Source organism: Phalacrocorax carbo, chromosome 2, assembly GCF_963921805.1.
Source record: "Phalacrocorax carbo chromosome 2, bPhaCar2.1, whole genome shotgun sequence".
Classification (NCBI taxonomy): Eukaryota; Metazoa; Chordata; class Aves; order Suliformes; family Phalacrocoracidae; genus Phalacrocorax; species Phalacrocorax carbo.
Genome location: NC_087514.1, coordinates 21107727 through 21133031, shown reverse-complemented (window position 1 = coordinate 21133031; position 25305 = coordinate 21107727). Strand labels below are relative to the sequence as shown.

The following is a 25305-nucleotide window of genomic DNA, read 5'->3' as shown; positions in this document are numbered from 1 at the left end:
GGGCAGGATGTATGTTTACCTCTGAGGAGCTGCCTTAGCCTATCCTTTAGGGTGCAAGGGTTTCTTCTTTTTTACTCAACCCAGCTATTCTGTAGTTGTGAGGAACAAAACTGTTTTCTTTTGGGAAAGTAGGTGGCATTAATTTGCTACCCCAGAAAAATGGTTATGTTTCCAGATGACTGCAAAATGCATGAAACTGTATAAAGTTGCTTAAACAAAGATAACTACAAAGATACTTTAAAAACAAATTAGAAAACACTTTCTTTTCCTGCAAAAGGAAAATGAGATGAAATATGAAGGAGAAAATTTACCACTTCTTTTCCCTCTCATTTTAGGGTACAGTCAATGGTGTGCTGCTAGTGACGCCAAATAACATAATGTTTGATCCTCATAAAATGGATCCTCTGGTCCAAGCGAACGGCTGTGAAGAGTATGGCATCATGTGTCCAATGGAAGAAGTGATGTCAGCTGCTCTGTATAAGGAAATTGTGGACAGCAAAATTAAGGATTCATTAACCATGTAAGATAGATTAGTATTTATAAAACTTTGAGTAAATATGAACTGTAGCCATGTTGCTGACCATACAAAACTAGCAAAACCACATTTTCTTCTCTTGTTTTCCTTTTTAAGAAGAATGTCAAAGATTGGCTTGGAAAGACCCGTGGAAAAGCTTGCTTTACCTTAAGTTCTCACATTTTGTATACTGTATAGAATAAATAATATATTCTCTTCTGTATACATGGATTCTAATTTCTTCCAATAGTCTCTTAAAAATCAGTGTACCAAGAGGTACCACAGCACTTCCTCTGCCCCTTCCCCACTATGAAAACAGTAACAGATATGTTTGGTTCGTCGGTAATGTAAAAACTGATGTACAGAATAGGAAAGTCCAGCTTAAACAGCTTTAGGTGCAAATCTTTATTGTTTACCATTTTCGGCTTGCTTCTTAAACTACCTTCACATACCCTCTGATAAATGATTGTAAGGCTAATTTTCTGAGGTTTCTGTATTTTTATGGCATTAGGAGTATTTTTTTTTCCTCTTTGGCAAGGGCAGGAACTGTGATTTGTCTCTGGGTGTAGCCTTGTCTGGGGCAAACAGGGTGCATTTGGATCAGTGAGCTTTAATGGCTGGTGTTTAGCATTTAAAACTGACTTTAAACAGCTTTAAAAAAAACCACAAAAATCTTTATTCCATTCTGTCTGCCCAACTTTTATACTGTCCTCAGGAATAGGATGAATCTTAACATTAGAGACAAAAGGGATTAAAAAAAAAAAAAAGAAATTATGTCACTTTACCTATTACAGCCCATAAAGCACAGAAATTTGCAGACTAGTTCGACCGTCTAGGTGCAGGGAAGTAGACTCCTTTAATCAAGGCAGAGTTGTCTGTGTGTATGAGATAGTAAAGCTGTTTCTCTGATACATAACTCTAAAAAGTGCAACCATTTTAAGGAAGGTATAATATAAAGATACTGAGTAACTCTGAAAAATTCCCTTTTACACTTCCTACAGGTAGTAGGCTAAGCACATCTTGATAATCCTACATATCTGGATACCCAGAAGAAAAACTCGTCTCTCACCATTAAGTTCAGTTTCAGCAGAGATGTGGTAGTAAACTGGTATCTTGGCATGGTTGTCTTTGCTGCCTGAAGTCATGAGTTTCCTGAAAGAGCAGCTACTATGTGTTACTACAGTAATACTTTTGGGGATTTTGTGTATAGTGAGGATGCCTTCAGCATTATTGCTTTCTGGAAGTTTATTTTCCAGATGGAGTTTTAAAGAGTTGCTCATAGTTCCTACTTCAATTGATGTATAGAACAAGTAATGAGGTTATGAAAATTAGATTACTCTCTTTAATTTACCTGTTTGAATCATAATATTGCAGTTGCAAAACAAGTCTTTTTCCTAGTAAGTTTAGTTTCTTAATGATTCAGTGTTGACTTACAAATTTACCTTCTATGCCCTGTTGATTTTTGTGCTCTTATAGTACATGCATTTTCTGTTTTGCTTTTATTTCTAGACATGGTTTCATTCCATATGCATTTATGTTAATAATGAAAGGTCACACTGCATTCAGAGCCTTGTACAGCCAATCTGGGTTGTCCTCCTTGTCAGCTTTATAAACTACTAAATGGAACACTAACTTGTAGCATTTTCTTCAGCCCCAGCACTTTTATGCCTTAACCTTATCAAAATTTGAGGCATGTTAGTAAATTTTGGGGGAAAATAAAATGCAAATTTCTTAAGTCTATAACCAGAAATCCCAAAAGCTACAGCTAGATCTGACAAGACCCATGTGTCTCAAGATATTTGAGACCTAAATCATGTTTTCCCACTATTTGTTTTTCTCTAAATACTCCACTGTTAAAATTACCCTCTTACTCTCCAAATTTTGCCAACTCTCGAACCTGTTTGTTTTTCCAGGTTTAATCTATGCTGAAACTGGGGGGGGGAGGACTGTGCAATCTGAAAACATACAGATGTTTTATATATTTCATTAATCTTAGGTTGGGCTTGTCCAAGAGCACCTATTACCAGCATAATCCTGAAGAATTAAGGAAATGAGAGTCTAATAGGTGATAAATCCTAAACTGTAATCCAGATGCTTTGTAAATAGAATTACTACATCAGCACAAGCTTAGTACGAGGTTCATGTTAACACTTGGGTAAGAGGGTGCATATGCTTTGCAAACATCCTGAATTTTTGCACTGTCTCAGTAATGTCAGCGATATGACCTAACTGAATAAAAAGTTACGTAGAAATGTGGAGTGGATTTATCCTTTTTCAGGATGGGAGATTAAGGTACAAACTTAAAACTATTTGATACTAAGTAATAGATGTAATGTGCTTGTGGTAGCAAGGGAGTTGGCACTGAGAAGTCTAGGCAAAGGTATCTTTAAACATGAGAAAAATTTTATGATAGTTGTATATGGCTCAGTTTCTTGGCTTTTTTTATTACAACAGTGGAAAGCTGGAATCCTGTACATATAGTTGAGCATGTTCACAGTCCCCTTGTAGTCCTCATTTTCTAAAACTCAAATAATTTCTAGTTAGCTTATTTTGAAAGGCAGGTTTAAATAAGATTATTTCCTTTGGGGAAAAATAAGTTCTTTTATGCTTACTTTTTTCTTGCACTATTTATCAACATGTGATATCTGCTTTTTAAATTGTTCAATTGTACCAAGTAGGCAAAATAAATACCACTGTTAGTTTTGTATCCTTGAAGCTAGGTACCTGACTGGTGAGGTACCTGTTAGGTATTTCCCATAGGCAGAATGACAAGATCTACCTTGATGGTTCCTGTTGTTCTGGATTGACTAGCTTAGATAGTTAAAGATAGACTGGATGATTTGTGCCGTTCATTTCTTACCAGTGGTGAGCTGGGTGTCAACTTCAGGGACATATCTATTCAATTGTACTGGCCTCTTTAGTAGACAAAGCTTAAAAGATTGTGGAAGACTTCTGCCTTTAGAGATTATGGTTGTATGTAGCTTTTTGGATTTTTTTCCTTTTTTTAAATTTATTTTTATGCTTCAAGCATCTCAAACAATCTTGTTGGTTTTGTAGGAGTGCTTCTCCTTGTGAAAGTAATGTCATGAAGTTGGGAAGTCCTATTGATGTCATGCTGGCAAAAGGTCTGCCATAAGCTTACCATTACAAGAATGTATTTTATGCTTATTACTGATGCTCTGGATTAAGGTTGTTTTTCAGTTTGTTTTTGTTTATTTTAAAAGTACCTTTTTTTCCAGCATTACACAAAACTTAGTAAAGAAAAGAGCTTGATGTAAAAGGCATCTACTGTAACAACGTTCTTATTTGCTCAACAGGGATGTAGAACAGCTGTCTGTGAGGGAACTTTGCCATCCCAAGAAAGCTGCAAAGAGCAATGCAGATGAAATGGATTCCAAGATTCAGGATCCAGGCAATGACAGTGCTAGTACTGCCCCAAGGAGTACAGAGGAGTCTCTTTCAGAAGATGTCTTCACAGAATCAGAGCTCTCTCCAATACGTGAGGAACTTGTTTCCTCAGATGAGCTTCGACAAGACAAATCTTCTGGAGCATCATCAGAATCTGTCCAAACAATAAATCAGACTAGTGCTGAATGTTTAACAATCATTTCGGACTCAAATGAAGCTGCCAGTGACTTAAAACCCAGTGCCGAAATGGTTGTAAATGTTAAACAATCTGGTACCCACAGCTTAGGTTCAGAAAGTGCTGACATGTCTATAAAGAGGGAGCATGAACCTAGTGAAAATATTGCAGATGTCCTCCAGCAGTCTTTGCAAGGATCACAGGGTAGTGAAGAGCATGCAAAAGAGGCAGAAATGGGCAATGGTCAAGATTCCTCACTAGGAAAAGAACCAGAAGGAGATAGTAAGATGGGAGTGGAATGTCCGCATTGTGAAGATACTGCAGACTCTCAAAAGAAAGAGCCAACTAGCAAAGGAAAAGTAGTAAGAGAGCGAACTCAAGACTCGGAAGTTGAGGAACTCCGCAAACTCTGGAAGACCCATACTATGCAACAAATCAAACAAGAAAGAGAAAACATGCAACAGGATTCACAAAAAGAAATTAGTCATGAAACTGTGACTGCAGGAGATGGGCAATTAGAAGGTGAGTCGGTATTTATGGATGCAGTGTTAGCCTTCAGATTTACAGTGTATCTTCCTCCAGCTTATCAGAGCTTGTGTTGTTTTTCATTCTGTAGAACAGATCTCCCCATATATTGCTTATCTTTCTCATTGGCTTGAATATATACCTAAGTTATGCCGTAGATGAACCAGTGAGTAAAATATTGCTCAGGAAACGGAAAACACATACCTTTGTTACTGTCATTTTTCCTCATTGTGGTCATAGTAAATAATCTATTGGTCACTGTAGAGCTCAAAATTAATGTTCTTTAGCAATCAGCTAGCTGTCACTTAAATTCTGATCCCAGTGTACATGTGTACGAATGAATTTCAGGAAATGTATTTCATCTTATTTATAGCATGTCTACCTTGTGGTTATGGTGAAGGTTTATGATGTGAGCAACAAACACTGGAGTCTTAAGTGATGCTTCTAGTACTTCGTTTCACTTGCATCTTGTTATACTTTTATGCTAACTAGAACAAGGTTAAACATACGAGAAGTGTTTCTCAGAATAAACAAGAGCTAGATGATGCAAAACCATGCTATTAATATGGGGAACATCTAGGTTTATTTCTTGAGTACCTTTACTTAGTTGGAAGTTATCTTAAAAATCTAAAGTTACTCAATTCATGTAAGAAAAAAATGCTGTCTCTTTTTTTAAGTAACTTACATACAGGAACATCTTTATTTGATCTTGCTTTTTTAAAAATTCATAGGTTACTTTCTGATGCCGTACCATCTTATTAATGGAGACAAAATAGTTGTTTTGATTGTGCAGTTTTATGGGCTAGAAAGAAAACATATCTCTAATGCCTGTCTCTAATAAATTATATATGAAGTGCATTTGAAGGTCAGTTTGTTTCCATTAATTATTAAAAGTTGAGATTTTACTGAATTGAGGGGTCTGTTCTCTGGTTGACAGAAATTAATCTTATACTTCAGAATCTGATATGATAGTTTTGGGGTTTTTTTCCTTTCTGCTAAGGAAGTAACCGAATTTTGAAATTTGAAGCTGTCAATAGTTGTATCATTCTGTGATAAGTTTGGCATTTATGCCTTAAATATTAGAGGAAAAAATATTAGAGGAAACCCTCTGGGCAAAAATGTCAGCTAGCAGTAGTTGCTGGTTGTGACTTCAGAGAAAAACAAAATATGCAAGCACCAAGTGTTCTTTGCAAAAAATTACTGCTTTTCTTGAATGTTATTTGTAATTCAGTTGTAGTAGATGCTTTAGTTTTGTTGGCTTTCTAAAAGATGGTATCACTGAGTGACTGTGCCGTTTTTTTCATGCATGATGTGATCTGTACAGTCACAGAGTACATACATAAATAATCAAATTGTCTGCATACAGTCAGGCAGAGGAGTGCTGGCCAGCATCCTTCTGCACATGGTGTTACAGCCTCACTGAAGGTTGTGGGGGTAAAACAGAAAGCAAAAAGAGTTTTTAAAAAAAAAAAGGCAGCACGGGTTACTCTTTGGAGGTTTGTGTCAATGACTTCAGTCCAACTTCAGCTGGAATTATTGTATGTTTCTTATTCTTGTATGTTGTATTAGCAGAATGTAAATAAAACAGTGATAAGTATTAATTCATAACTCAATCTAGATAGATTTGGTGAAGCTTCTACTGGCTTTGTCTACAGGTGAGTTTAGAGCCCAGGTAAAAGCATAGATCTATTGCTTAACTCTTGAAGTCATCAAACACTAAATATGACATGTCTATTAACAGTAGTCACTAAAAACACTAGGCCATTAAAAAATTTAAACACTGTAAACACTTTCTGATATCGTGTCTATCAGACTAAACTAGTCATACTATGAGTTTTGTATCAAGTTACCTAGACAGTCTTATCTCCTGCATATAGCAAGGACTTAGTTGAATTTGTTCCGTTTTGTGGGAGTTTTGAGCATCTAGGTTTGTGGGAACTACCATTTCCTGATCTTCATGGAGGTCAAATGTTTCTGAGTCTGGAATTAATGATGTATTTGTTCTAAATGTTGAACAGGTGGTGCTGTGCAAGTTGATAACCATGAGTAAAGTTGAACAGCTAGAAAGGTCTCCCTTAAATATTTTATTTTTATTACCTCAGACTCTCGTATTCTCTTCTGTTTTTATAGACACTTTAGATGGAGTTGATACTTCGGAGAAATTGTAATGGTTTATATTCTTGTGTGTGTATAAACAAGCTGAAATCTCATTAAGGATAACAGGTCTGTTTGCTGCTTAGTTAGCTGGATAGTAGCAGAGATTGAAAGGAAAGAAGAAAAAGCATGAGACACACAATAGCCATTACTAAATTTTTTTTTCTGATGAATTCTGTGTCAGATCTACAAAAATATATTGGAGAAGACACCAAAAGTGAGCATTTTAAATAGTCCTTTTGAGACTTGGGGGCAGGACTAAATGGTTTTCATTCTCTATACTAGCTGGAACTATCATCTTACTTGTTTTACTTTTTTAAGGTATGGTACAAATCCCACTTCTCTGAGCTCTAGGTCAGAGAAGTCCTAAACTGTTGCATCCGAAGGACCAAAATTCCAAATATCAGATCACTTTAACAATACTTCTCCAACACTGCCATGAAGTTCACGTGCCAGTCCTATGAAACAGGGTTTTTTGTTTATTTTGGGTTCTTTTGGTTTGGGTTTTTTTAATCTGACAGTTTACGTTTGAGCTTACAGATTTATAAGATACTTCCAAGTCATGCATATTATGACTATTCTACCGTACTGTATACTGCAGGTATAATTCTAAAATGTTGTAACTGAAAATTAGAAGGCTCACATGTAACTATTTACTGGAGGAAAAAAAATATTCCTTTGTGGAACAATGCTAATCTATACTTTATGGTGAAAATCTGATTGAGGAAAACATGTAGTAGAGATGTTTATAGATCAAGAAGGTGATGTTTTCTGTGTTTAGCATATCTGTAGTCTGCATAGATAATGAAAGAGAACTTCAGCTGTAAAGAAAAGATGAGTGTCCTAGAAAATTGGAAGGTATCTGTATGTACATGTAACACCAGAGGCAGGATAAATCCTTTATTGTCATAGCTGATCGCAAGAACTCTTAAATTTACATTTTCTTTCCTTGCCTTAAAGTCTCTTGTGGCTGGAGCTCATTTTCTAAGATTTGGGCAATTAATCTAGCAAAGAAACAATTTTGAGAAGGCTTCTTCCTTCACCTTTTGCTAACATGACTATCTAGACCTTGAGGGTAATCATATAATTCTGTTAGTTCAATTAAATACACTACTGGAGGGAAAAAAAACATTCCGCAATATCCAGTATACTACATCCTTTTGAAGGATGCCTTCATGCCTTTTGAAGCATTTGCTATAGCTAACAAATGAAAATTAGACTCAAACCTCTATTAGTAGTGCCAGAACTTTTCATTTCTTAAATGAAAAGTAACTAATGAACAGCTTTGACATCTGTGAATCAAGCCTAAGTACTTCGTTTAATGCTGTATCTTTTGCATGTAGATGGAATATCTTTTTAACAGTGGGAGGGTTCTCTGATCCAGTGCTGAGGGATATGCATTGAGAATACCTTCTGAAATACTTTCAAGCATGGGTGAAAGACTATCATAACGTGATCTAGGATGGAAGTAGAAATGAATGTTAGAATTATTCAGATGTGTTATACTCTGAAGTTAATTCTGCTGATGTAATTTACGTAACAAAAAAACCCAGGTAATTATTGCTACCTATGTTACCTCATCTCCTATTACTTATATGTGTCCAAAATACCTGTATTACCTAATACATAATTAGCTAAGATTTTTGTTAAGTGTTAAGCTCTTTTGTACATTGTGCATAGCTTGCTTTTTCTTTACCAATAGGTTCTTCTCTTACAAAAGAAAAAAGACGGCATCGATCTCACAAGTTTCTGTGTCTCAGGGTTGGAAAACCCATGAGAAAAACATTTGTTTCACAAGCAAGTGCATCAATGCAACAGTATGCACAGAGGGATAAAAAACATGAGTACTGGTTTGCTGTTCCACAAGAAAGGTAAGAAGGAGGTAGACTGTAAAAACCAATGCTTTTCAATAGGTCTTTAAGCTTTTCTTTTTCTGCACAATTCAAAATTTTTTAGTGACTGTGTCTCAAGCAACACAAAAAAGGATCACCAACTGAAGATATTCATGATTGGCTTGTATTTAACACTGGAATACCGCATTACCATGCTGAAGTTTTACTGAGTTACTTGTAGGTTCAGGTGGTAGTTTGTCATGGTATTACCTAGGCTTGTGTTTGTAGTGAGTAAATAATGAAAGAAAGATCCAAGTAAGTGGTGTCTGGTGAAGGAATTAAGTTCTGCAACAAATGTTTTAATGTTCTGTGCTTCCCATTATTTGGAAACCTTTTAAAAATTCTCTCTACTTCTTGGAGCTCTGAGTTCATAAGAGCTAGCTAGGATTCTTTTGTCTTATCTTTGCATATGGAACATAAAACTTTTCCAGGAAGCAACTTAAACATGTCTACTGGAAAAATATCCAATTCTGTTGCAGTGATTCAAAGACATGAGATGTCCATGCTCACTCACTGGTAAAGTCTGAGTTCTTAAATGATCTCTACTGCTAGGCAACTGTGACTTATTTTCAAGTTGAATGTAATTTTTGGGGGTATTGGAGATTATTATATCCTTGTCAGAAGGGGGGGGGAAGAAAGAGACAACAACAAAAATCTATCAGCTATCATCTTGTATAAATACCTATACACAATGATCAAGTCACTTTTCCATCTTTTCTTTTGAGCTGAATGGCATAGAATGTCCAGTTGGGGCACTGCAGTTGAGGACAGATATGGATCAATTGGAGAGAGTCCAGAGGAAAGCAGCAAGACTAATTAATGCCTAGAAAGTGTAACATATAAAGAAAATTAGAAGTAAGTGGGGTTCTTTAATCTAAAGGAGAAAAGGTTGATTACAAACATAAAATCTTTTCATATTTAAAAGTTGGCTGCAACAAGAAAGGCAGTAGTCTTTTTTTATGTCCACTGTGAATGGAGATATGTAATGGACTGAAATTACATCAAAATATTGGAGTTTTCCAACAGGGAGAACTGAGCCTATGCTAGTGCATCACTAACCTGCTTTTAAACACCACCCCCACTACCTCTAAGCGGTGGAGATGATGCAATTTCTTGAGACAAAAATCTGTCACGGTGATTCTGGTATAGCTTATCCTTTGTGGGCCAGGTGACCTTTTGTGGTTACAGTCAACTCAAATTTTCTTGTTCTCTTAGTATTGTATTTAATTTGAAAACAAATAAATGTTTCATGTATGGCAATGATATCTAGGTCACCTAATTAAAATGACTAATGTCTCTTTGGTTCATTTTCTAATGTAGCAGAGCAAGTACTTATCTTCAGCTTAAAGCAGAATTTATCCCCTATTTAAGAAGATAATTCTTAGTTTACAGTCTGTATCTGATCTCCTTGGTAATCACTCCACCTATGAAGGATTTCTCTAACTGCATGGGGAATTAATAATCTCTTCTTTATCCATCCAATGTGTGTCATATGTTTTTGTACACAAGAAGTCACATGTGGTAGTTTTTCTTAGTTCAGTGTTAACCTTGCTGAGTGCTACTATGCATAGGTCAAAATATTTAGGGTCAACTCAGTTGTCTTTTGTAATCTAGTGGCAAGAAAGAGAAAAAGTCTGACAAACCTGCATTATTTCAGTATTCTTAATATCAAATGAGCCAGACTGGGGAGGAGTGTCTTAGAGTTCCTTAAACATCAAGCTTTAACTTTTTTAATTGTTATACACAATTTCAAGTTCGTAAAGTTAAAATCAGGAATTTTTTTTCTTAAATTGTCCTACTTGCAAGACTTCTTAAAATTGATACTTAGCTCAGTGCATGAGGAGTCTGCAGCTTCTTGTTCTGACTTTGTCGTAGAACTTACTTAGCCTTATGCATCTGAAATGTTTTATTCTCCCTCACTGTTAGAGAAAGACTTGTCTTTTTTTTATTCCTTTCATCAATGCTATCCAGGAACCTTAATTTTAACAAGGGTGGCTTTGAATAACTGACCCTGTTCAGAGACTATTATTACATATCTGTGTGCTGCATCCTTTTAGACAGAGGCACATAAAAAGTATGGCTGTAATTCTGAGATGCTTTGCTCTCTATCTCTTGCTGATCTTCCAGTATTCAGTTCTGCAAGGATTTGGCAGGGGGCGGGGGGAAGGAAGAGAGGGAAATCCAAATATTGTTCATGCTAATCCAGTGTGCAGATTCACTGTAACGAATAAGAGAGGCGTAAGGAGTATTCAAACTCTTGGAAACCAGAGCCATAAAGCTCTAGCTCTGAAGCTGTCTTTTCCATATTGAAGAAATACTAGTGGATTCATTGCATGTCCTTTTTCGAAATGCTCTGTCTGTGAACCTATAAGAAATGCTTAAACAGTATAGACTGACATCTAGCAGGGTTGTAAATAACTTCCTTCTGGGATCTTGGGCATTTTGTTCTTCCAAACTAGAGAACCATGCCTTTCGTGGCAGAATACTTAAGAGGAGATAGCTTTGAATCTCTGTACTTACTGCAGTACTACAGTGAAAATAGCCTGCAGTTTATGATCTAGCTATATATATACGCACACTTTCAGTCTTATTTCCTCATACCTGTAGTAGTGCTCACGGTCTGTATAATTTTAGTTACATGTCTTGGGAGTGTTCAGCTCTTCAGGGGTGGGGAAAGCAGACATTTTTAAATTCCAATTTTGTTTAGGTTTTTATGTAACACTTCTTAATTAAAATAAAATAATCTTAGTATCTATTTTGGAAGTTATTTCAATTTTAAACAGAGGTTCCCAATGGGACGGAAGTGGTTGAAGAACCATACTTGTGTATGAAAACACAGCTAGTCAATTGCCAACTTGTTTCCAGTTTTTCCCCCAGTGTCAGCTTCATATAATTAAAAAGGAAAAAAAAAAATACTGACTAGATTTTTTCAAATCTGCCTTTAATATCTAGTAAAACATGAAATAGTAAGTATTTTCATTTTACCCTTAAATACTTCATAATTATTAGACATGACCCGGAAGAATTACAAGCTTACCTTATTTTTCTTTTCTGTGTCATTACTTGACTTCTCTAGGACAGATCACTTGTATATATTCTTTATCCAGTGGAGTCCAGAGATATATGCAGAAGATACTGGGGAATCTTTTCAGGAACCTGGATTTATAGTGGTAAAAAAGAAGGAAGAGCCTGAAACCAGTGAAGAATCTACAACTGAAGATGCTGCTAGGGAGTGGGAGGTACGGAAGAGCAGTGTCAAAGATTTTTTTTTTTAAATACTTCAGTAGGAATATAGTTAAAATAGTGTTAAATAATTTCCAGTAAGAAAAACAAAGCAATGTGTTTTATTAGACTGCTTAATATGATCATGACTGTTTAATTTATGCCATCCTAATGCTTTGCTCTAACATCAGTTCAGGGTAACATTTCACAATTACAAGCCATTTTTATATGGAGCAAATTGTAACTTAAAACTGAGAGCTGAAAGGAATGTGAGCACAGCAAAGAAGTTGCAACTTTGATGAAGCAGACTTAGTTTTCAGTCAAGTAGACTGACAGTTTTCTGATATTTGTTATTCATGTACCTAGAATGTTGAATACTTATTGGTAAGCCTCACAACAGGGATGAGATTAATTTTCCTTTTTGTTGTCTATTAATGACATGTTTTTCCAGGAATTAACTTCTCAGTTATAACTTCTTTGTGCATTAAGATGCTTTGTATGGATTTCAGTAATATACTGTAACTGGAACTCTCTATTTTTTTTTTTGTATAACAAACACATTTCTCCCATGTGAATCTGTGTCCACTGTGTTTTTATGGACACATCTTTACATGTTTACATGATTTTGTTTTGTAGCATACATACAGTTAAAGCACTTGTAGTCTTGTGCATTCAAGTGTCAGTCAAAAGTTTTACTCTTGTCATATATATTGTAGAAGTATCCCATCAGCACTGTTTAACTTGAGTCTCAGGACATCAATTGCAGCCTCTGACTGTAAGACTGATTTCCCCCCTGCTCCCATTTCTTCCCACTCTGACCTGCCCCTCAATGGAGCATGTTGAAGTGAAGGAAGTCAATACTTGTGCTTTATGTAGAGTGTAAAAGAAACTTTAAAAACTGCAGTAGTCTAACTACAAGTAATAGTTTTCTTCTTGACTCTGAAATTTAGATTCATAGCAGAACTCTGACTTCAAACTTCTCGCTTATTTAGCAGAAGTATCAGGCTGTGGTTACAGAATACTATCTCTGCAGCTAAGTGCATGGAATGTTTCTGGTTTGAGATGTTGAAATTAATATCGCAAACCCATGTCTCTTTGAATCTTATTTTCAGCACATATACTGCTCGAGTATTTTTACCAGCAATGTATTTTGTTGTTGACTCTTGCTCAAAGCCTTTATAAGTATTTGATGTTTTAATATTTGGCCTTTTGGAACACAGGGATCAGTGGCAAGTGACCATTGTTATGGTTTAAGGCACAGTATGTGTCTCTCTTAATGAGTTTTTCAGTAACTGCATGGTAATACAATTACAGAATAATTTCCACAGAAAACAGTATAAACAGTTCTTCAGGATTAAACATTCTAATTTTTTAGGAGTTATTTCTGAAGATAGTAGAGGCAATCCTTTTCCTACATGTATTAAAATCTCTAAGTTATTTACTACAGAATGAGGTCATGCCTTAAGCCTTTATTTAGGTCTCCTCTGGAAACAGTTGTAGAAGGCATATTTCAAAAATATTATTTCCGTGTGTTACATGAAAAGTATGTCAAGTTTGGTTCTCTTTGGATTATAAAATAACTTTCTGGATTTAGAAGTTAGTGTGATTAGTGAGAACTTCTTAAAGAAGATGTTATGCAAGTACTAGAAATATGCTAATGTGGTCTTCTGTGCATTTTAACTTGAGTAATGTGACTTCTTATGACTGACTTCTAGCACAAATCTGAAAGCTGTTAAAAACTAACTTTTTAATCAGAAATGTTTGACAGTACCAGATGGCTCAACCTGTCATTACATACAACTGCATTTTAGTGGCTTTTAACACATGTGCTAGAAAGTATCAGTACATACAGGGAATTGTAGCTGCTGTCATACCCATTATTCCCATTGAATTTCAGTCATTATTTTCAATCAATATACTTCCTTTAACCCAACAAGCTTTTTCTGTCAGCTCTTGATCCAGGTGTAATCTAAGATAGGTGAACAGTATCATTGAAACCTTTTTGTGGGTATTGGGATGAAAAATAGGTTGCCTTCTTCAGTGATGGGAAAACTCAGGGTGGAAGGGAAAAGGAAAGCAAAGTTTTGATGTACAAATGCATCACGAAGTACCGTTGATTTACCAAAACAGGAAGGTAGTGGAGTAGCGTTCTTTCTTTTCCAAATAGTGTTCTCTGCTGTCATTGTACAGTATTTAAAACTGGAGAAACAGGGAAGAGGATTAATGGTGAACCCAGGAGTGGTGCTCTGAGACAGTTTTTACTGTCTTAGGACTTCTTTGATAGTCCTATGTTAATGCATTTGGCTGCAGCTTTTTATCAAGAGACTTTGAGGAAGAATGAACAAGCAAGAGGAAAGATCAGTAGCATATGAAGCAAGTAGTAGGGGTTGGTTTATAAGTTTATTAAATAGATCAATGAATAGGATTGAACCCTGAAATTCAACTTTTCATTGGCTTATGCTTTCTTCTTCTACCTGTTTCTTATTAGCCTTTCCCTGAAGTAATCCAGTAGATATAACCTCAGCTGATCTAGTGGCAAAGAGATCAAGATTCCTGCTGTAATACTAAACATTGGTTTGATCAAATCCTGCACTGCAGGAAGTGTCCAAAAACAACAACAAATCCAGGGAATCCTTTAGCTGACTCTTTTTGTAATAAATGCTATGTATTTAACAGGTTAGAAATAACAATGAATCTACTACTCTCTAACATTAGCATCAGTAAAGGTTGACAGATTAATAGTCATCAGTCACTTAGTTTGTTTTAAACTCTCTGTGGGGTACTTCATAGCTTCTGTTGCTGATGTTCCTCAGTATCTGCATTCCTGAGAGGTCTCTGCTTGTCCCAGTGGCAAAGTGATCTAAAAAGGATACTTTTTCACTGAAGATCAGTTCCTGCTAAAAGCTCATCTCCTGTCCACTGGAAATAGACAAGAATTTTTATTTTATGTATTATGTAAGAAATGAAACTGCTGCTAGGTTCTTGGTGGTGTTATCCCCATACGTTTTCCTCTAATATCTCTTTGACCTTCTTGTACTTCAGTGAATGGGTATGCACCAAGGAAGAGGGTGTTTTTAGGTTGTGTGTTGGGTTTTGAGTTGGTTGGGGTTTTGGGGGGTTTTGGGTGGGTTTTTTTTTGTTTTGGGTTACGGATTTTGGCAGGGGGAGGGGGTTAACTATACCTACTGAGCCTTGGGGGTATAGAATTATATTTGTCGTTTGCATGGGGTTTTTTACTTAGTGTGTATAAGTTCAAGTGCTAATGGCTTTTCTTATCTGTTAGCACAAATAATACTGTTTAGAAACCTATGTGTCAATAAACAAATAGTTTCTTCAAAGCATATCCTGTACTTCCATCTAAACATGGCAAGCTTTGACAGCAAAACTTACTGTTTCTGTTGTGCAGTGACTCAGAAACAACTTCCATTCGTACTTTATGGTCTAATTTTGTTTAAGTTGAAGTTGTGTATACAGTAATGCGCATAGAAATTAATGAAGTAGGATTAAGGTGCTTGCTGTTAGATAGCTGCTGATGTGTTAATGTCATTTTGGTGCCAGTTAGTACCACAGGTTGAATTCATTAAGGAGTTGTCACCTGGTGTTGGTAAAGGCATGGTACCACAGTGTTTGAAAGTGGGGATGGGTCCTCAAGCACTGCTAATAAGATTGGTCTTATGCTTGAAGAAGTTTAAGATGAGAGGAAAGGAAAAATTGCTTGAATTCTCCCACAGTCTCTAAATCCTGGTTGAGAAAATAGTTTTCAAGTAACACAACTATATCCTATTTCTGTAAAATAACTGCTAATAGTTTCTTATGGCTGCATAAAAGGTTGCTTTTCTAAAAGAAGTGTTGTTGACATTCCCTGAAAAGGATAAATGTTATTCCATTGCATGTACATTGTATATTTTAAAAAACAGAAACAAAAAAAAATCCCCAACAGGTCAGAGCACAAATTATGAACCATACTTTGTCATAGAACAACTTGAAAGAAGATTATAAGAAGGGCTGCCCAGTATCCATTATTTTCTGTAACCTTTCTTGCTTAATTCAAGAAAAAAAAAAGCATTCTTTTTTAAAAAAAGGGGTGTGGGGGTGCCAACTGGTATCTCTGATGCATCAATCCCAGAAATTCAGAAATTCCAATTATCCAGTTTCTCTGTTCTTTTTCTAGAATGGATTGTAAAACTGACACGCTTGTTTCCACTGCTGTTGCTATATGAAGTGGCAGGTGGCATTTTGAAAGTTGACCATTGGAGGAAAAAAAACAGGGGGAAAAAAGTACTCATGTAAAATGTCATTAACCATACCAAGGATCTAGTATAGAGTTAAATGAGGTAAATCAACTTTCCACTGAACTTCTGTGCACATAAAGTGTACCAATAAGCGCAAATATTTTTCTGTGGAAGTTGTCATGCATGTGTAAATAATCCATTAAAATCCTTAGAGAATCAGTTTACTGTATCTGGGGAGGAAGGACAAGTGAAACTAATTTTCCAAGCAAGGTTTTTGCAGTTTTAATAATGCGAGATACAAAGGAAATCCCTGTGCTCTAACGATTCAGTGCAGGGAGGAAGGCATTAGAGTAGAAACAATGGAAACGACTACTTGTGTAAGAAACATTAGTGCATAAAGGAGAAATAGCACAATTTGTGCTTTCGCATGTGAGTTTTATGATAAAATTTTTTGCACCTTCTCCTTATATCTAACGAAAGGACTAGTTGGTCTCTTGGGGGGGAGGGGAAGAAGGAAAAGAAATTATAGAGATCATAATACCTTAATTTGCTTATTTAATGCTTCATCTCTTGGTCTGTGAAGCTGATTCTGAAAGTCAATGACATTCCTTGAACAAGAAGGGGACTTGGTCTTTTGTATTCTTTAAGTAGTTAAGTTTTTTAATAGGGAGCTGGAAAGCTGGGATGCACCATGAGATTGACTGTATGTGTATAAATACACTTCCTATTTCTGTATGTGATAATGACTTACTGACATAGGATACTAATCTAGCTTTAGATTCTGGATTTGAATCTAGAACAATCAAAACAGTATCTATGTAAGGTACTACAGCTGCTAAGTGTCTTTATCATCGTGTTATATTGGAAATACAGGATTTATGCTGCATTGATCAGATCTCTTGTCATCAGAGTATTGATGCAAAAAAAGTTATAATTACTGAGTATGGCCACAGCTAAACGTCTGAGGCATTAAAGAAATTTCATCTTGGGCACTTGTGAAGACTTGCTAAGGAAATTGGTTCCTATTTAAACCTGAAATCTGTTAAGAAAACAGTAGAATTGCTCTGTACTAAATAATTCTTAATTCAAAGTGTTCGACCTTCCCTCCCCCTCCACTTCCCCCTGTCATTTGTTGTTATTTATTGCTATATTCAGGATTGAGTCATACTTCAGATCCACATAAATCTTAATACTCATCCACAAGATATTCGAAAACAGGAAATTTCTTGTCTTAGGACCTGCAGGCTGGTCTTAAAGTAGTTGGAAGCTTATCTGTTTTATTGTTTCTATTACCTTTTCAATTGTTTAGAAAATACAGGAAAAAAACAGTTTGATTTAAAGCTCTCTGGAAGTTAAATGCCAAAACAAAGCATGAGTTGATAAATATTTGCAAATTATTTTTTCCAGATTCACCATGTCATGTTCTGAACTAGCATTTTGTAGTCACTACCTTTTGGTTATGCACATTACATTTCTCTAGAAAATATAGATACAGTATTTCTGGAAAGCAGTGCTCTGTAGTAACTCATTTGTCAAACTGAATTGCTGTTGCAGTGTTAGACATGGTTTGAAAACATTTACTTAGATCAAGCCATTAGTTGTAAATTAAGTTCTGCCTTCATGAAACAGTATTAGAATTAGGCACTCAACATTTCAACATTAACAAAACTAACTTCTGGAGTGTCTCAATTCTCTTTCTGTGTGTTTGTAGAAACATGAAGGTCACAAACAATGATATCATCTCCTGGTCAGATAACATCTGAAGAAGGTTTTTCAAGACTGGAGTATTGGATGTAGGCGTTGAATTTCTTTATGGGATCTAGACTGTAACCTACAACATTTCTATACAAAAAGGGTCATTTCAGTTTCAGTATGCACTGCTTTCTTAAGTTTTTGTATTCTTAATCATGTTTTTTCTATAAATTTGGTTCAACTCCCTACTCTACACATCAGCACTTGGATGCTAGTGAAACAGCTACTCGTTGTGTCTTAATTTTAAAATGTGGTACGATCATAATGCTGTATGACAAGCTGGAAAAGTACTGGATCATCAGAGAGGAGGAAGCCTGGAAGTTGTCAGCTTCTTAAATGAAGCTGTCCACACAGTGTATAAAGATGACCCATGTTAACAGTCCTCAGAACAATATTTTTTCTAATATGTTTCTTGAAAGGTTGTCTCTTTATGATAGTGTATTGGATAGAAAAGCTAGATTGTTTGGTTTTTACATCATGCATTGTCTGTTAAGCTGCATGTGTCACTATGTACGTGTTGCTGTGCATTAACAATCATGTTTAATAGGTTTTGCTCTGGTACTGGAGGAGGAAAGTCTCCTGAATTTCAGCAGTCATGTGCAACACTAGACATGTTTCTGTTAATTAGTTTATTGTGATTGAAGAGAGACTCAGGTGCCCGTTAACATAATGCAATATCCTTTGTAGAGACAGGTAACTCTCATTCTTGCTTTTGCAATTAAATTGAGCAAATACTGTACTCTCTCTCAACTTCATGCATGGGATATTTCTTGCTTTGCTCTGTTTATTTTCTATACTAAATCAGTTTGGAATCTATTTATAAATTGTAAGTGGAAATTCAGATGTTCTCACTACTCAAAGCTGCCCTGTAGTTGGGATCATGAATGTGGAATTGTAATTGATGTTATTTCATGTATCTAATAGAACTGGGGCAGTAGCTCTGCTAAAAGTTGAAGTGGTATCATTCAACTAAAAAAAAGGTTCTGCTTTTGAGACACTTGTTGGCTTTCAGCATACCTTTGAAAATCCTGAGTAAAATTTTGTGGATGGAAAAATGCTGCTTTTTCCCCCCTTCCCCTAAGCTGTTGGAAGGAAACAAGGGATGACTTCTCAAATGAAAAACTTCCTTTCTTATGGAAGCATTATCTGTCGACTAAGCAGCTGTGCCAGTTGTGCTCTACTGGATACCACAGGAGGTGGTTTTTGTACTGTTCAGTGTGTTCCTTCTAGCAGGAAAGGGGAAAGGGATCAGACTCCAGTTAACTGTAATCCCGTGTTAGCTTCACCTGCCACAACTTTTACAAGGATCCAGTTGTTCCAGGAGACAAAGTAGTGGTTTGCTTAGGAGCCAGTACCTGATGGGTTTTTTTATTTTTTAACTGCATTCTAATGTCACTACTCCTGAACTTGGCACTCTTTCCTTAGTCATCTGAAAGGCTTTTTGTACCAAATAGAACTTGTCTGCCTCTTATTAAAGATAAACCAGACCTTAATTCAGCTGACTTTTTTTGTGCCATGTATCATCAAAATGCAAAACGGCCTGCCTTTCACCTAGTGGGATTCCTTCCAGAGATGACAATTTGGGTGGCCTGAGCATCTAAATTAGGTGTCTGCCTGATTTTGAAGTTCTTGGCAACTTTTATCCTAACACTATAATACAAGGAGCAGACATACAGGATGTAAATCTCATAACAGCTGTAAAGTGCTATTCTACATTTTAAAATATTGCAATACTATAAGACTTTAGAATTATAGAGTAGTTTTCCGTCGTGTTACGCTAATGTGTCTTAAACACTATTGGAGGCAGCTTTCAGGTTTTTTTTCTTTTGGGATCTTTGGTGATGTGAGTTTTTATTATAATCTGTGAAACATGCCTGTTAGATATAATTGAATAGCAATCTCATGTCTTGAAGTGTGTTCTAACAAGTAGATAGGCTACTGAAAGTGAAACTAATGTCATGGCTTAATGATTTGTTTGTTTCCAGGCAAACCAACACAACAGCATAAAAATGAGCTTTCTTCTTGTCAGTCAAAAATGCAAATTACTTACGAATTGCACTGAGGCACTTGAGTTACAAATCACAGGAACCAGATTGTATATGTTTTTCTCAATTTTCAAGGCTGCTTCTGAAATTGAAGTATTAAATTCTGAGAACAATCTTATTTTATGCATGTGCCTCATATAATCTTTTCAGGAGATGCTTGGGGGCACTTATCTTCAGCGCATCACATTTGTGGCTTTTCATCACAAAACCTGGTCACCGACACAGCTCCTTCCTGTGGAATGAAGAGCAAGTTCTAAATAAACTAAGTAATTATGTCCCCCCCAGCCCCAGTATTTCTCAGGGCTAACCTCCCTCCCTTAAGAGGGAAGGAGCAGGGGAAGTAAATTGCTTTTTACTGATGTAATATCGGTCAGAAAGCATGCATATCAAAAACCATGCATATTGAATATTTGGGGTTGTAGAATTCCACATCACAACTTTTTTGTTGCTGTGATATCAGGGTGTTGTGTTAGCTACTAGGTGAAACAGAATAATGCCATCTAATCAAACTGCAAAGATGTTCTTTCACACCCAGAATCCAGTCTTCCTACATAAGCTTATAGAGATCATCACACTTACTATCCTTTTTCTAGGTTATGAGATCTTGTCAGCTGATAACTTTAAATCTGATATGGCAAAAGGTGTAAACTAGATAATTGATTTGGAGTGAAAACAAGATATTTCATAAGTTGTATTTGTTGGCAGTCTCCTTTTTCTCTGCTGCTACTCTTAATATTTGTTAAGACAGACAGATTAGTGTCTTAGAAAAAACACTGAGTAACAATTACTGAAAGGGCTGTGTGCTGCTGCCTTGAACATTGATTGTGTGGCAACTTCAGCTTTGCTACAAATTAACAATGGCAATAACAAGATTATCATTCCATGTAATTAGATATGTTTTATTTTGCTCTGTTGTCTAGGTAGCAAATAGGTGGATGCTCTTAAGTGTGTGCTGCTGTTCTGCGCATATGTCAGGTCTGAGCTCGTACTCCTCTCTAGGATTTTTTTAATTAAGAACTTTTATGGCAAGGCGTGTATTTACTAGCAACAAGATAAAAGGTTCTGATTCAAATTAACAGATCAGTAATATAACCTGCAAATGCACAGAAGACTGAAAGGGCAGTTTATTTATCTTGAATTAGGGGACATTTCTGGGTTCAAGTTTCTTGTGTGCTTCTTTTGCTAGCTAATAGAAATATATATTCCACCAATTTGGGGAAAAAAAAAAAAGATTTACAGGGCTGGGTTGGAGGTCAGTCACAAGAGAAAGCTTTTGCCACCTTTAGGGCTGCACTTTTGGTGATGGTGCTCAGGCTCTCCAGACCTGCCCTCCCTCTCCGGCAGATGCTCCCGGCTACAGGGCAGCTCCTGGGTGCTGGGGGTTGCTGCTGCTGGAAAGCTGAGCATCAAAACAGACTGACAGGAGGTCTGGTAGAGAGAGTTACCAGTACGTTTATTCCCATTAAACGTTGCAACTATAATTAAGTGAAAAAGTGAGTTGTCAGATCTAACAAATAAGTTTATTGCTCTTTTCTTTTGAGCAAGTGTAAGTCCTTTTGAGAAGCTCTGGGAGGAGCCAGTTTTATTTAGAGAGAAGCTGAAAACATCCAAGTAGTTTGAGTTGTTTAAGATTAAATGTTCTAGGAAAAAAAAAATGTGTGGTGGCCCAGATTCTTTTCTTCCTCCCCAAGTTTTGGAGAAACAGTGTGTTGGCTGGTGTTAGGGAAGAATTTGTTAGGGGAAAAAGAAGGGGGGTTGGGGGGGGAGACTGCTAAAATAGGCGGGGGGGGGCTTTAGTTGTGTGGCTAGCTTTTTGTATTTTGGCTTAGCAGTTGCATGTCCAGAGGCAGTTTGAACTAGTTTTTCACCATATTCTGTATGCCTTTAAGATTTATCAGAAGGAGGGGGAGGAGGGGGAAGGTTGTAGCTTGTATTTATTTTTTTTATATTGATTGTAATTTTATCAGATGAAACAGTTTTAAGGCTGTCCATCTCTTGTTCTTGTTTTACTTCAGTGTTAGCTTGCTTTAAAAAAAAAGGCATAATATGGTTTATTGTTTGCATCTTAGATCATTTGATATGTATCTAGTGTATTACTGTATATTTGAGTTTCCTAAATCCCAGCTTTCAATGTCCTAGTGATAAAAATGTTCTTACTCGCCACCTTAATAATTCTCATGAGTTGGAACAAATTGATTTTGAGTTACCAGCTCCTGAGGAAGCTTTTACTGGGGGGGGAATAAACCAAAACCATCCAAATAAAAACCCCCAACATTTTATCCATCTGAATTACAGTGACTTAAATACTAATGCAAGGTGAGGCGTTCCACTGCACAGTCTGCAGTATGGTTAAGTGCAAGTTCTTGTACCGGTTTTCTGTGCTTGGGCATCTTGGCTTTTTAGATCAGTGCAACAGCACAAATAAGCAATGTTTTAATGTTGTGATACTGCCTGCTGCTGCTCTGGCCTTTTTAATACTTTTACCCAGGACTCAAAGCACTGGATGATTTTTTTGGAAGAGAGAATGGGAGGAAAAAAAGCTTCCAACTGCTATTATAATGAAATTTTCAAAGGGTTTCTGTGCATATTACTGTTGCGCACACCTCTTTAAATAAACTTCCTTCCTTAAAGGAAAAAATAAAGTCATTATTCCAAAAATACTTTATTGCTGGGACTAGCATTTAACCCGTACAGCAAGTTTAGCTTATAGACAAAAGGATTCATTTTCTTCTTGTAGCTTACAAAACTGAAAATGCTGCGAGGCTAACAGTTTCTGAATGCTTTAAAACCCTTTTTAAAAAAGAATATATTTTAAAAAACTTTACTGACCACTTTTTTAACTGATTCTGGACTGTAAGAAATAACTGACAGGATTTATATACAGTTGTCAACATAATATAAAAATAGTTTATTTCTTAAGTTACAATTTGTAACCATTAGAACTTGCTTACGATCAGTTATAGTATAGCAGAATATTGCAAGCAGTTCTTAGGGGTTGTTTTTTTTTTTTTCATTCTTCGGTATTGTATAAGAAAAATTAAGTTGTTCTGTATCTTTAAATATTTTAGCCTTTTTAACAAACTAGTGCTCTGCAACCACACTTGAATACAGGAAACCTTTCTTCTTCTGTACCGTCACCATTTACGATACATCCCCCTACTGTACAGTCGTTCATTTGTTCCCTGCCATGTCAGTCAAATGTGTGCATCTAGCAAACTATCCTGTCACCATCGTGGGGCTCTGCCTGTGCCTGGAACTGACAGCAGGTACAGAGAATGCTTTCAAACAGCCTTGAATGATTTTCTATTTTTTCTTTTTTAGTCTCATTTTATTTTTAGAAGGGAAATGTCTCGTCTCTGGTATGGGAAGAAGGGAAGAAAGCACCAGCCAGTTAATCATAAATACGCTCTGGTAATTTTCAGTGTAGTATGTTCATTTCTGTTATTGCATTCTTGTAATGTTGTGGTGAAGAGACAGTTTCTGGAAGTTTAAATTTTGAATGGGTAAACAGGATGCAAGTCACAAATTTTCATTACTTTTGAGCGCATAACCTAATTGCTGGTATTCCATTGGCATTAGATGAGGGAAACTTTGGGCATTAAGGGGTTCAACAGTTTTAGGGTGGGTTTTTTCCTTTTGAGTACTGTTGGGTTCCCCCCCCCCCCCCCCCCCAAAAAAAAAAAAAAATCTGATGTATAGCTAGATACCATGAACAGTAGTTTGCATTGGAATTTAATTGGAGAAGTGTAAATCTCCTGAGTTACCATTTGATTATACCTTCTCAGAAGTCATTCAAATATATGAAGGTCTGATAATACTTCCCAGTTGATGGAGATGAGTATGCTGTAGTCCCACTCTCACACTTAAAATTAAGGGGGGACCAATACGACTGCTTCCACAATTTGTTAGATTTATTAAAGTAACTGTGGTGTGTTTTCAGTGCTATTTTCTTCAAGAATACTTAAATTTGTAGTAGTGTGTAAAGGAAATGGTTCTCAGTGAGCCTTGCAAAACAGTAACATCTTGGGGATGGGGAAGAAGTGATCTTGACAATATATTTGTGCTTTTACCAGCTGGTAGATCTGGAAGATATTTTTCATTCAGACTATGCCTGCCGCAAGGCTTTTTACCATCTTTAAGAGTTACAGAACTGGCTTTTGGGGCATACTTCTTTTGGAGGTGCTGTTGACTTTGGTTTTTATTTTGATCTTTATTTGTAGCCAGGTTACTTGCAGAATATGAAATTGTCATGTGGCAACAACTGGTTCTGTAAATGTGTTTCTAACAAAACCTTTTTAAAATAATAGACTTAATTTTTCTCTGTGGCAATGGAATGTAGAATGGACGTGTAATTCCTAAATAAACTCAAATGTAATTTGAGCATACCCTTAGCAGTGTAAGAGAGACCTGAAGCTTACTAAAAATGTGTTTTTTAATATATACCTATATATGAAAATATATAGATATACCTTCCCCAGCTAACTGAAAAAGTAGCAGTATCCCTTGTTATAGTTATTTCCCATAGGACCAATGTTTCATTTTAGCCAGAGTCCAACTATGCTAATAAAAGCAATAGTTACCAGTTCTTATGGAGAGGTTGAACGGAAGACGACTGTGAGAATCTCCTTTGCTGTGAGAGGTAGCGAAGAGTTATTTTAAACGAGTGAAATGAATAGAAGAATATATAAGTATCTACAGATGGGAATATTTTTAAAATGTTGCTATGTTAACAAGGCATGCTTTATTCTTGAAATTGGGTTTTTTCCTTTTATGAATGATCATAAAGCTATGTGCAAGTGTAACACTCTTATAGAAAAGAGGGAAGGAGTATTGGTAACATTACTTCTGTGTTATGCAAGACACGTGAGAAGCATATGAAAGACTGGCAGCATATATGATATACAGGTTTTTGACTAAATGTTTTATTAGTGGTTGTTTTGAAATTTGGATGAAACCCCATTTGACATGAAATAACATAATAGCTGGACCAAATGGAGTGATACAATACAAGAATACTTCCTTGAATCAACTAAGTTGATCTGGAGTATTTACCTGAAAGGCCTGTGTTATTTTTGTGGTAATAGAGTAAATTTGGGCTGAGCACTGTAGGGGTTTGATTCTTTCCCAGAAGGGGGGGAAAAAAAGGCAAAAACGATAGTAACTAACCAAGGTTGTATGCTCCCCCTTCAAAAAGCCACTAATGTTGGTTTCCCACTTTTTTAGTAAATGTGTTTGGTATTTACTGTGTCCCTTTATTGTACTGCAACAGAAGAGATGCCAGTCAGTTTCTAGAATGGTTGTCAGCATTTTTGACATTCTGCTGTCAAAGCACTTTAGACAAAGGACATCAGACAATGCAAGAGAACAAAAGGTGATTGCCTTCTTT

General features: G+C 36.2%; 1 protein-coding gene across 9 annotated transcripts in view; it reads left to right on the top strand.

The window, feature by feature from the left end:
* The window catches only part of OXR1 (oxidation resistance 1), a 290372-nt gene that overhangs the window by 241730 nt on the left and 23337 nt on the right, over positions 1–25305 (top strand). For 7 of the 9 annotated variants that reach the window (XM_064442238.1, XM_064442241.1, XM_064442239.1 and 4 more), the window contains 4 exons: positions 336–520; positions 3832–4619; positions 8479–8647; positions 11745–11907. In XM_064442238.1, the coding sequence (XP_064298308.1) occupies positions 336–520; positions 3832–4619; positions 8479–8647; positions 11745–11907 (1305 nt within the window). Of the gene's footprint in view, positions 1–335; positions 521–3831; positions 4620–8478; positions 8648–11744; positions 11908–23209; positions 23331–25305 lie in introns of those variants that run through there. The other 2 variants (XM_009504285.2, XM_064442244.1) reach the window with 2 other exon arrangements.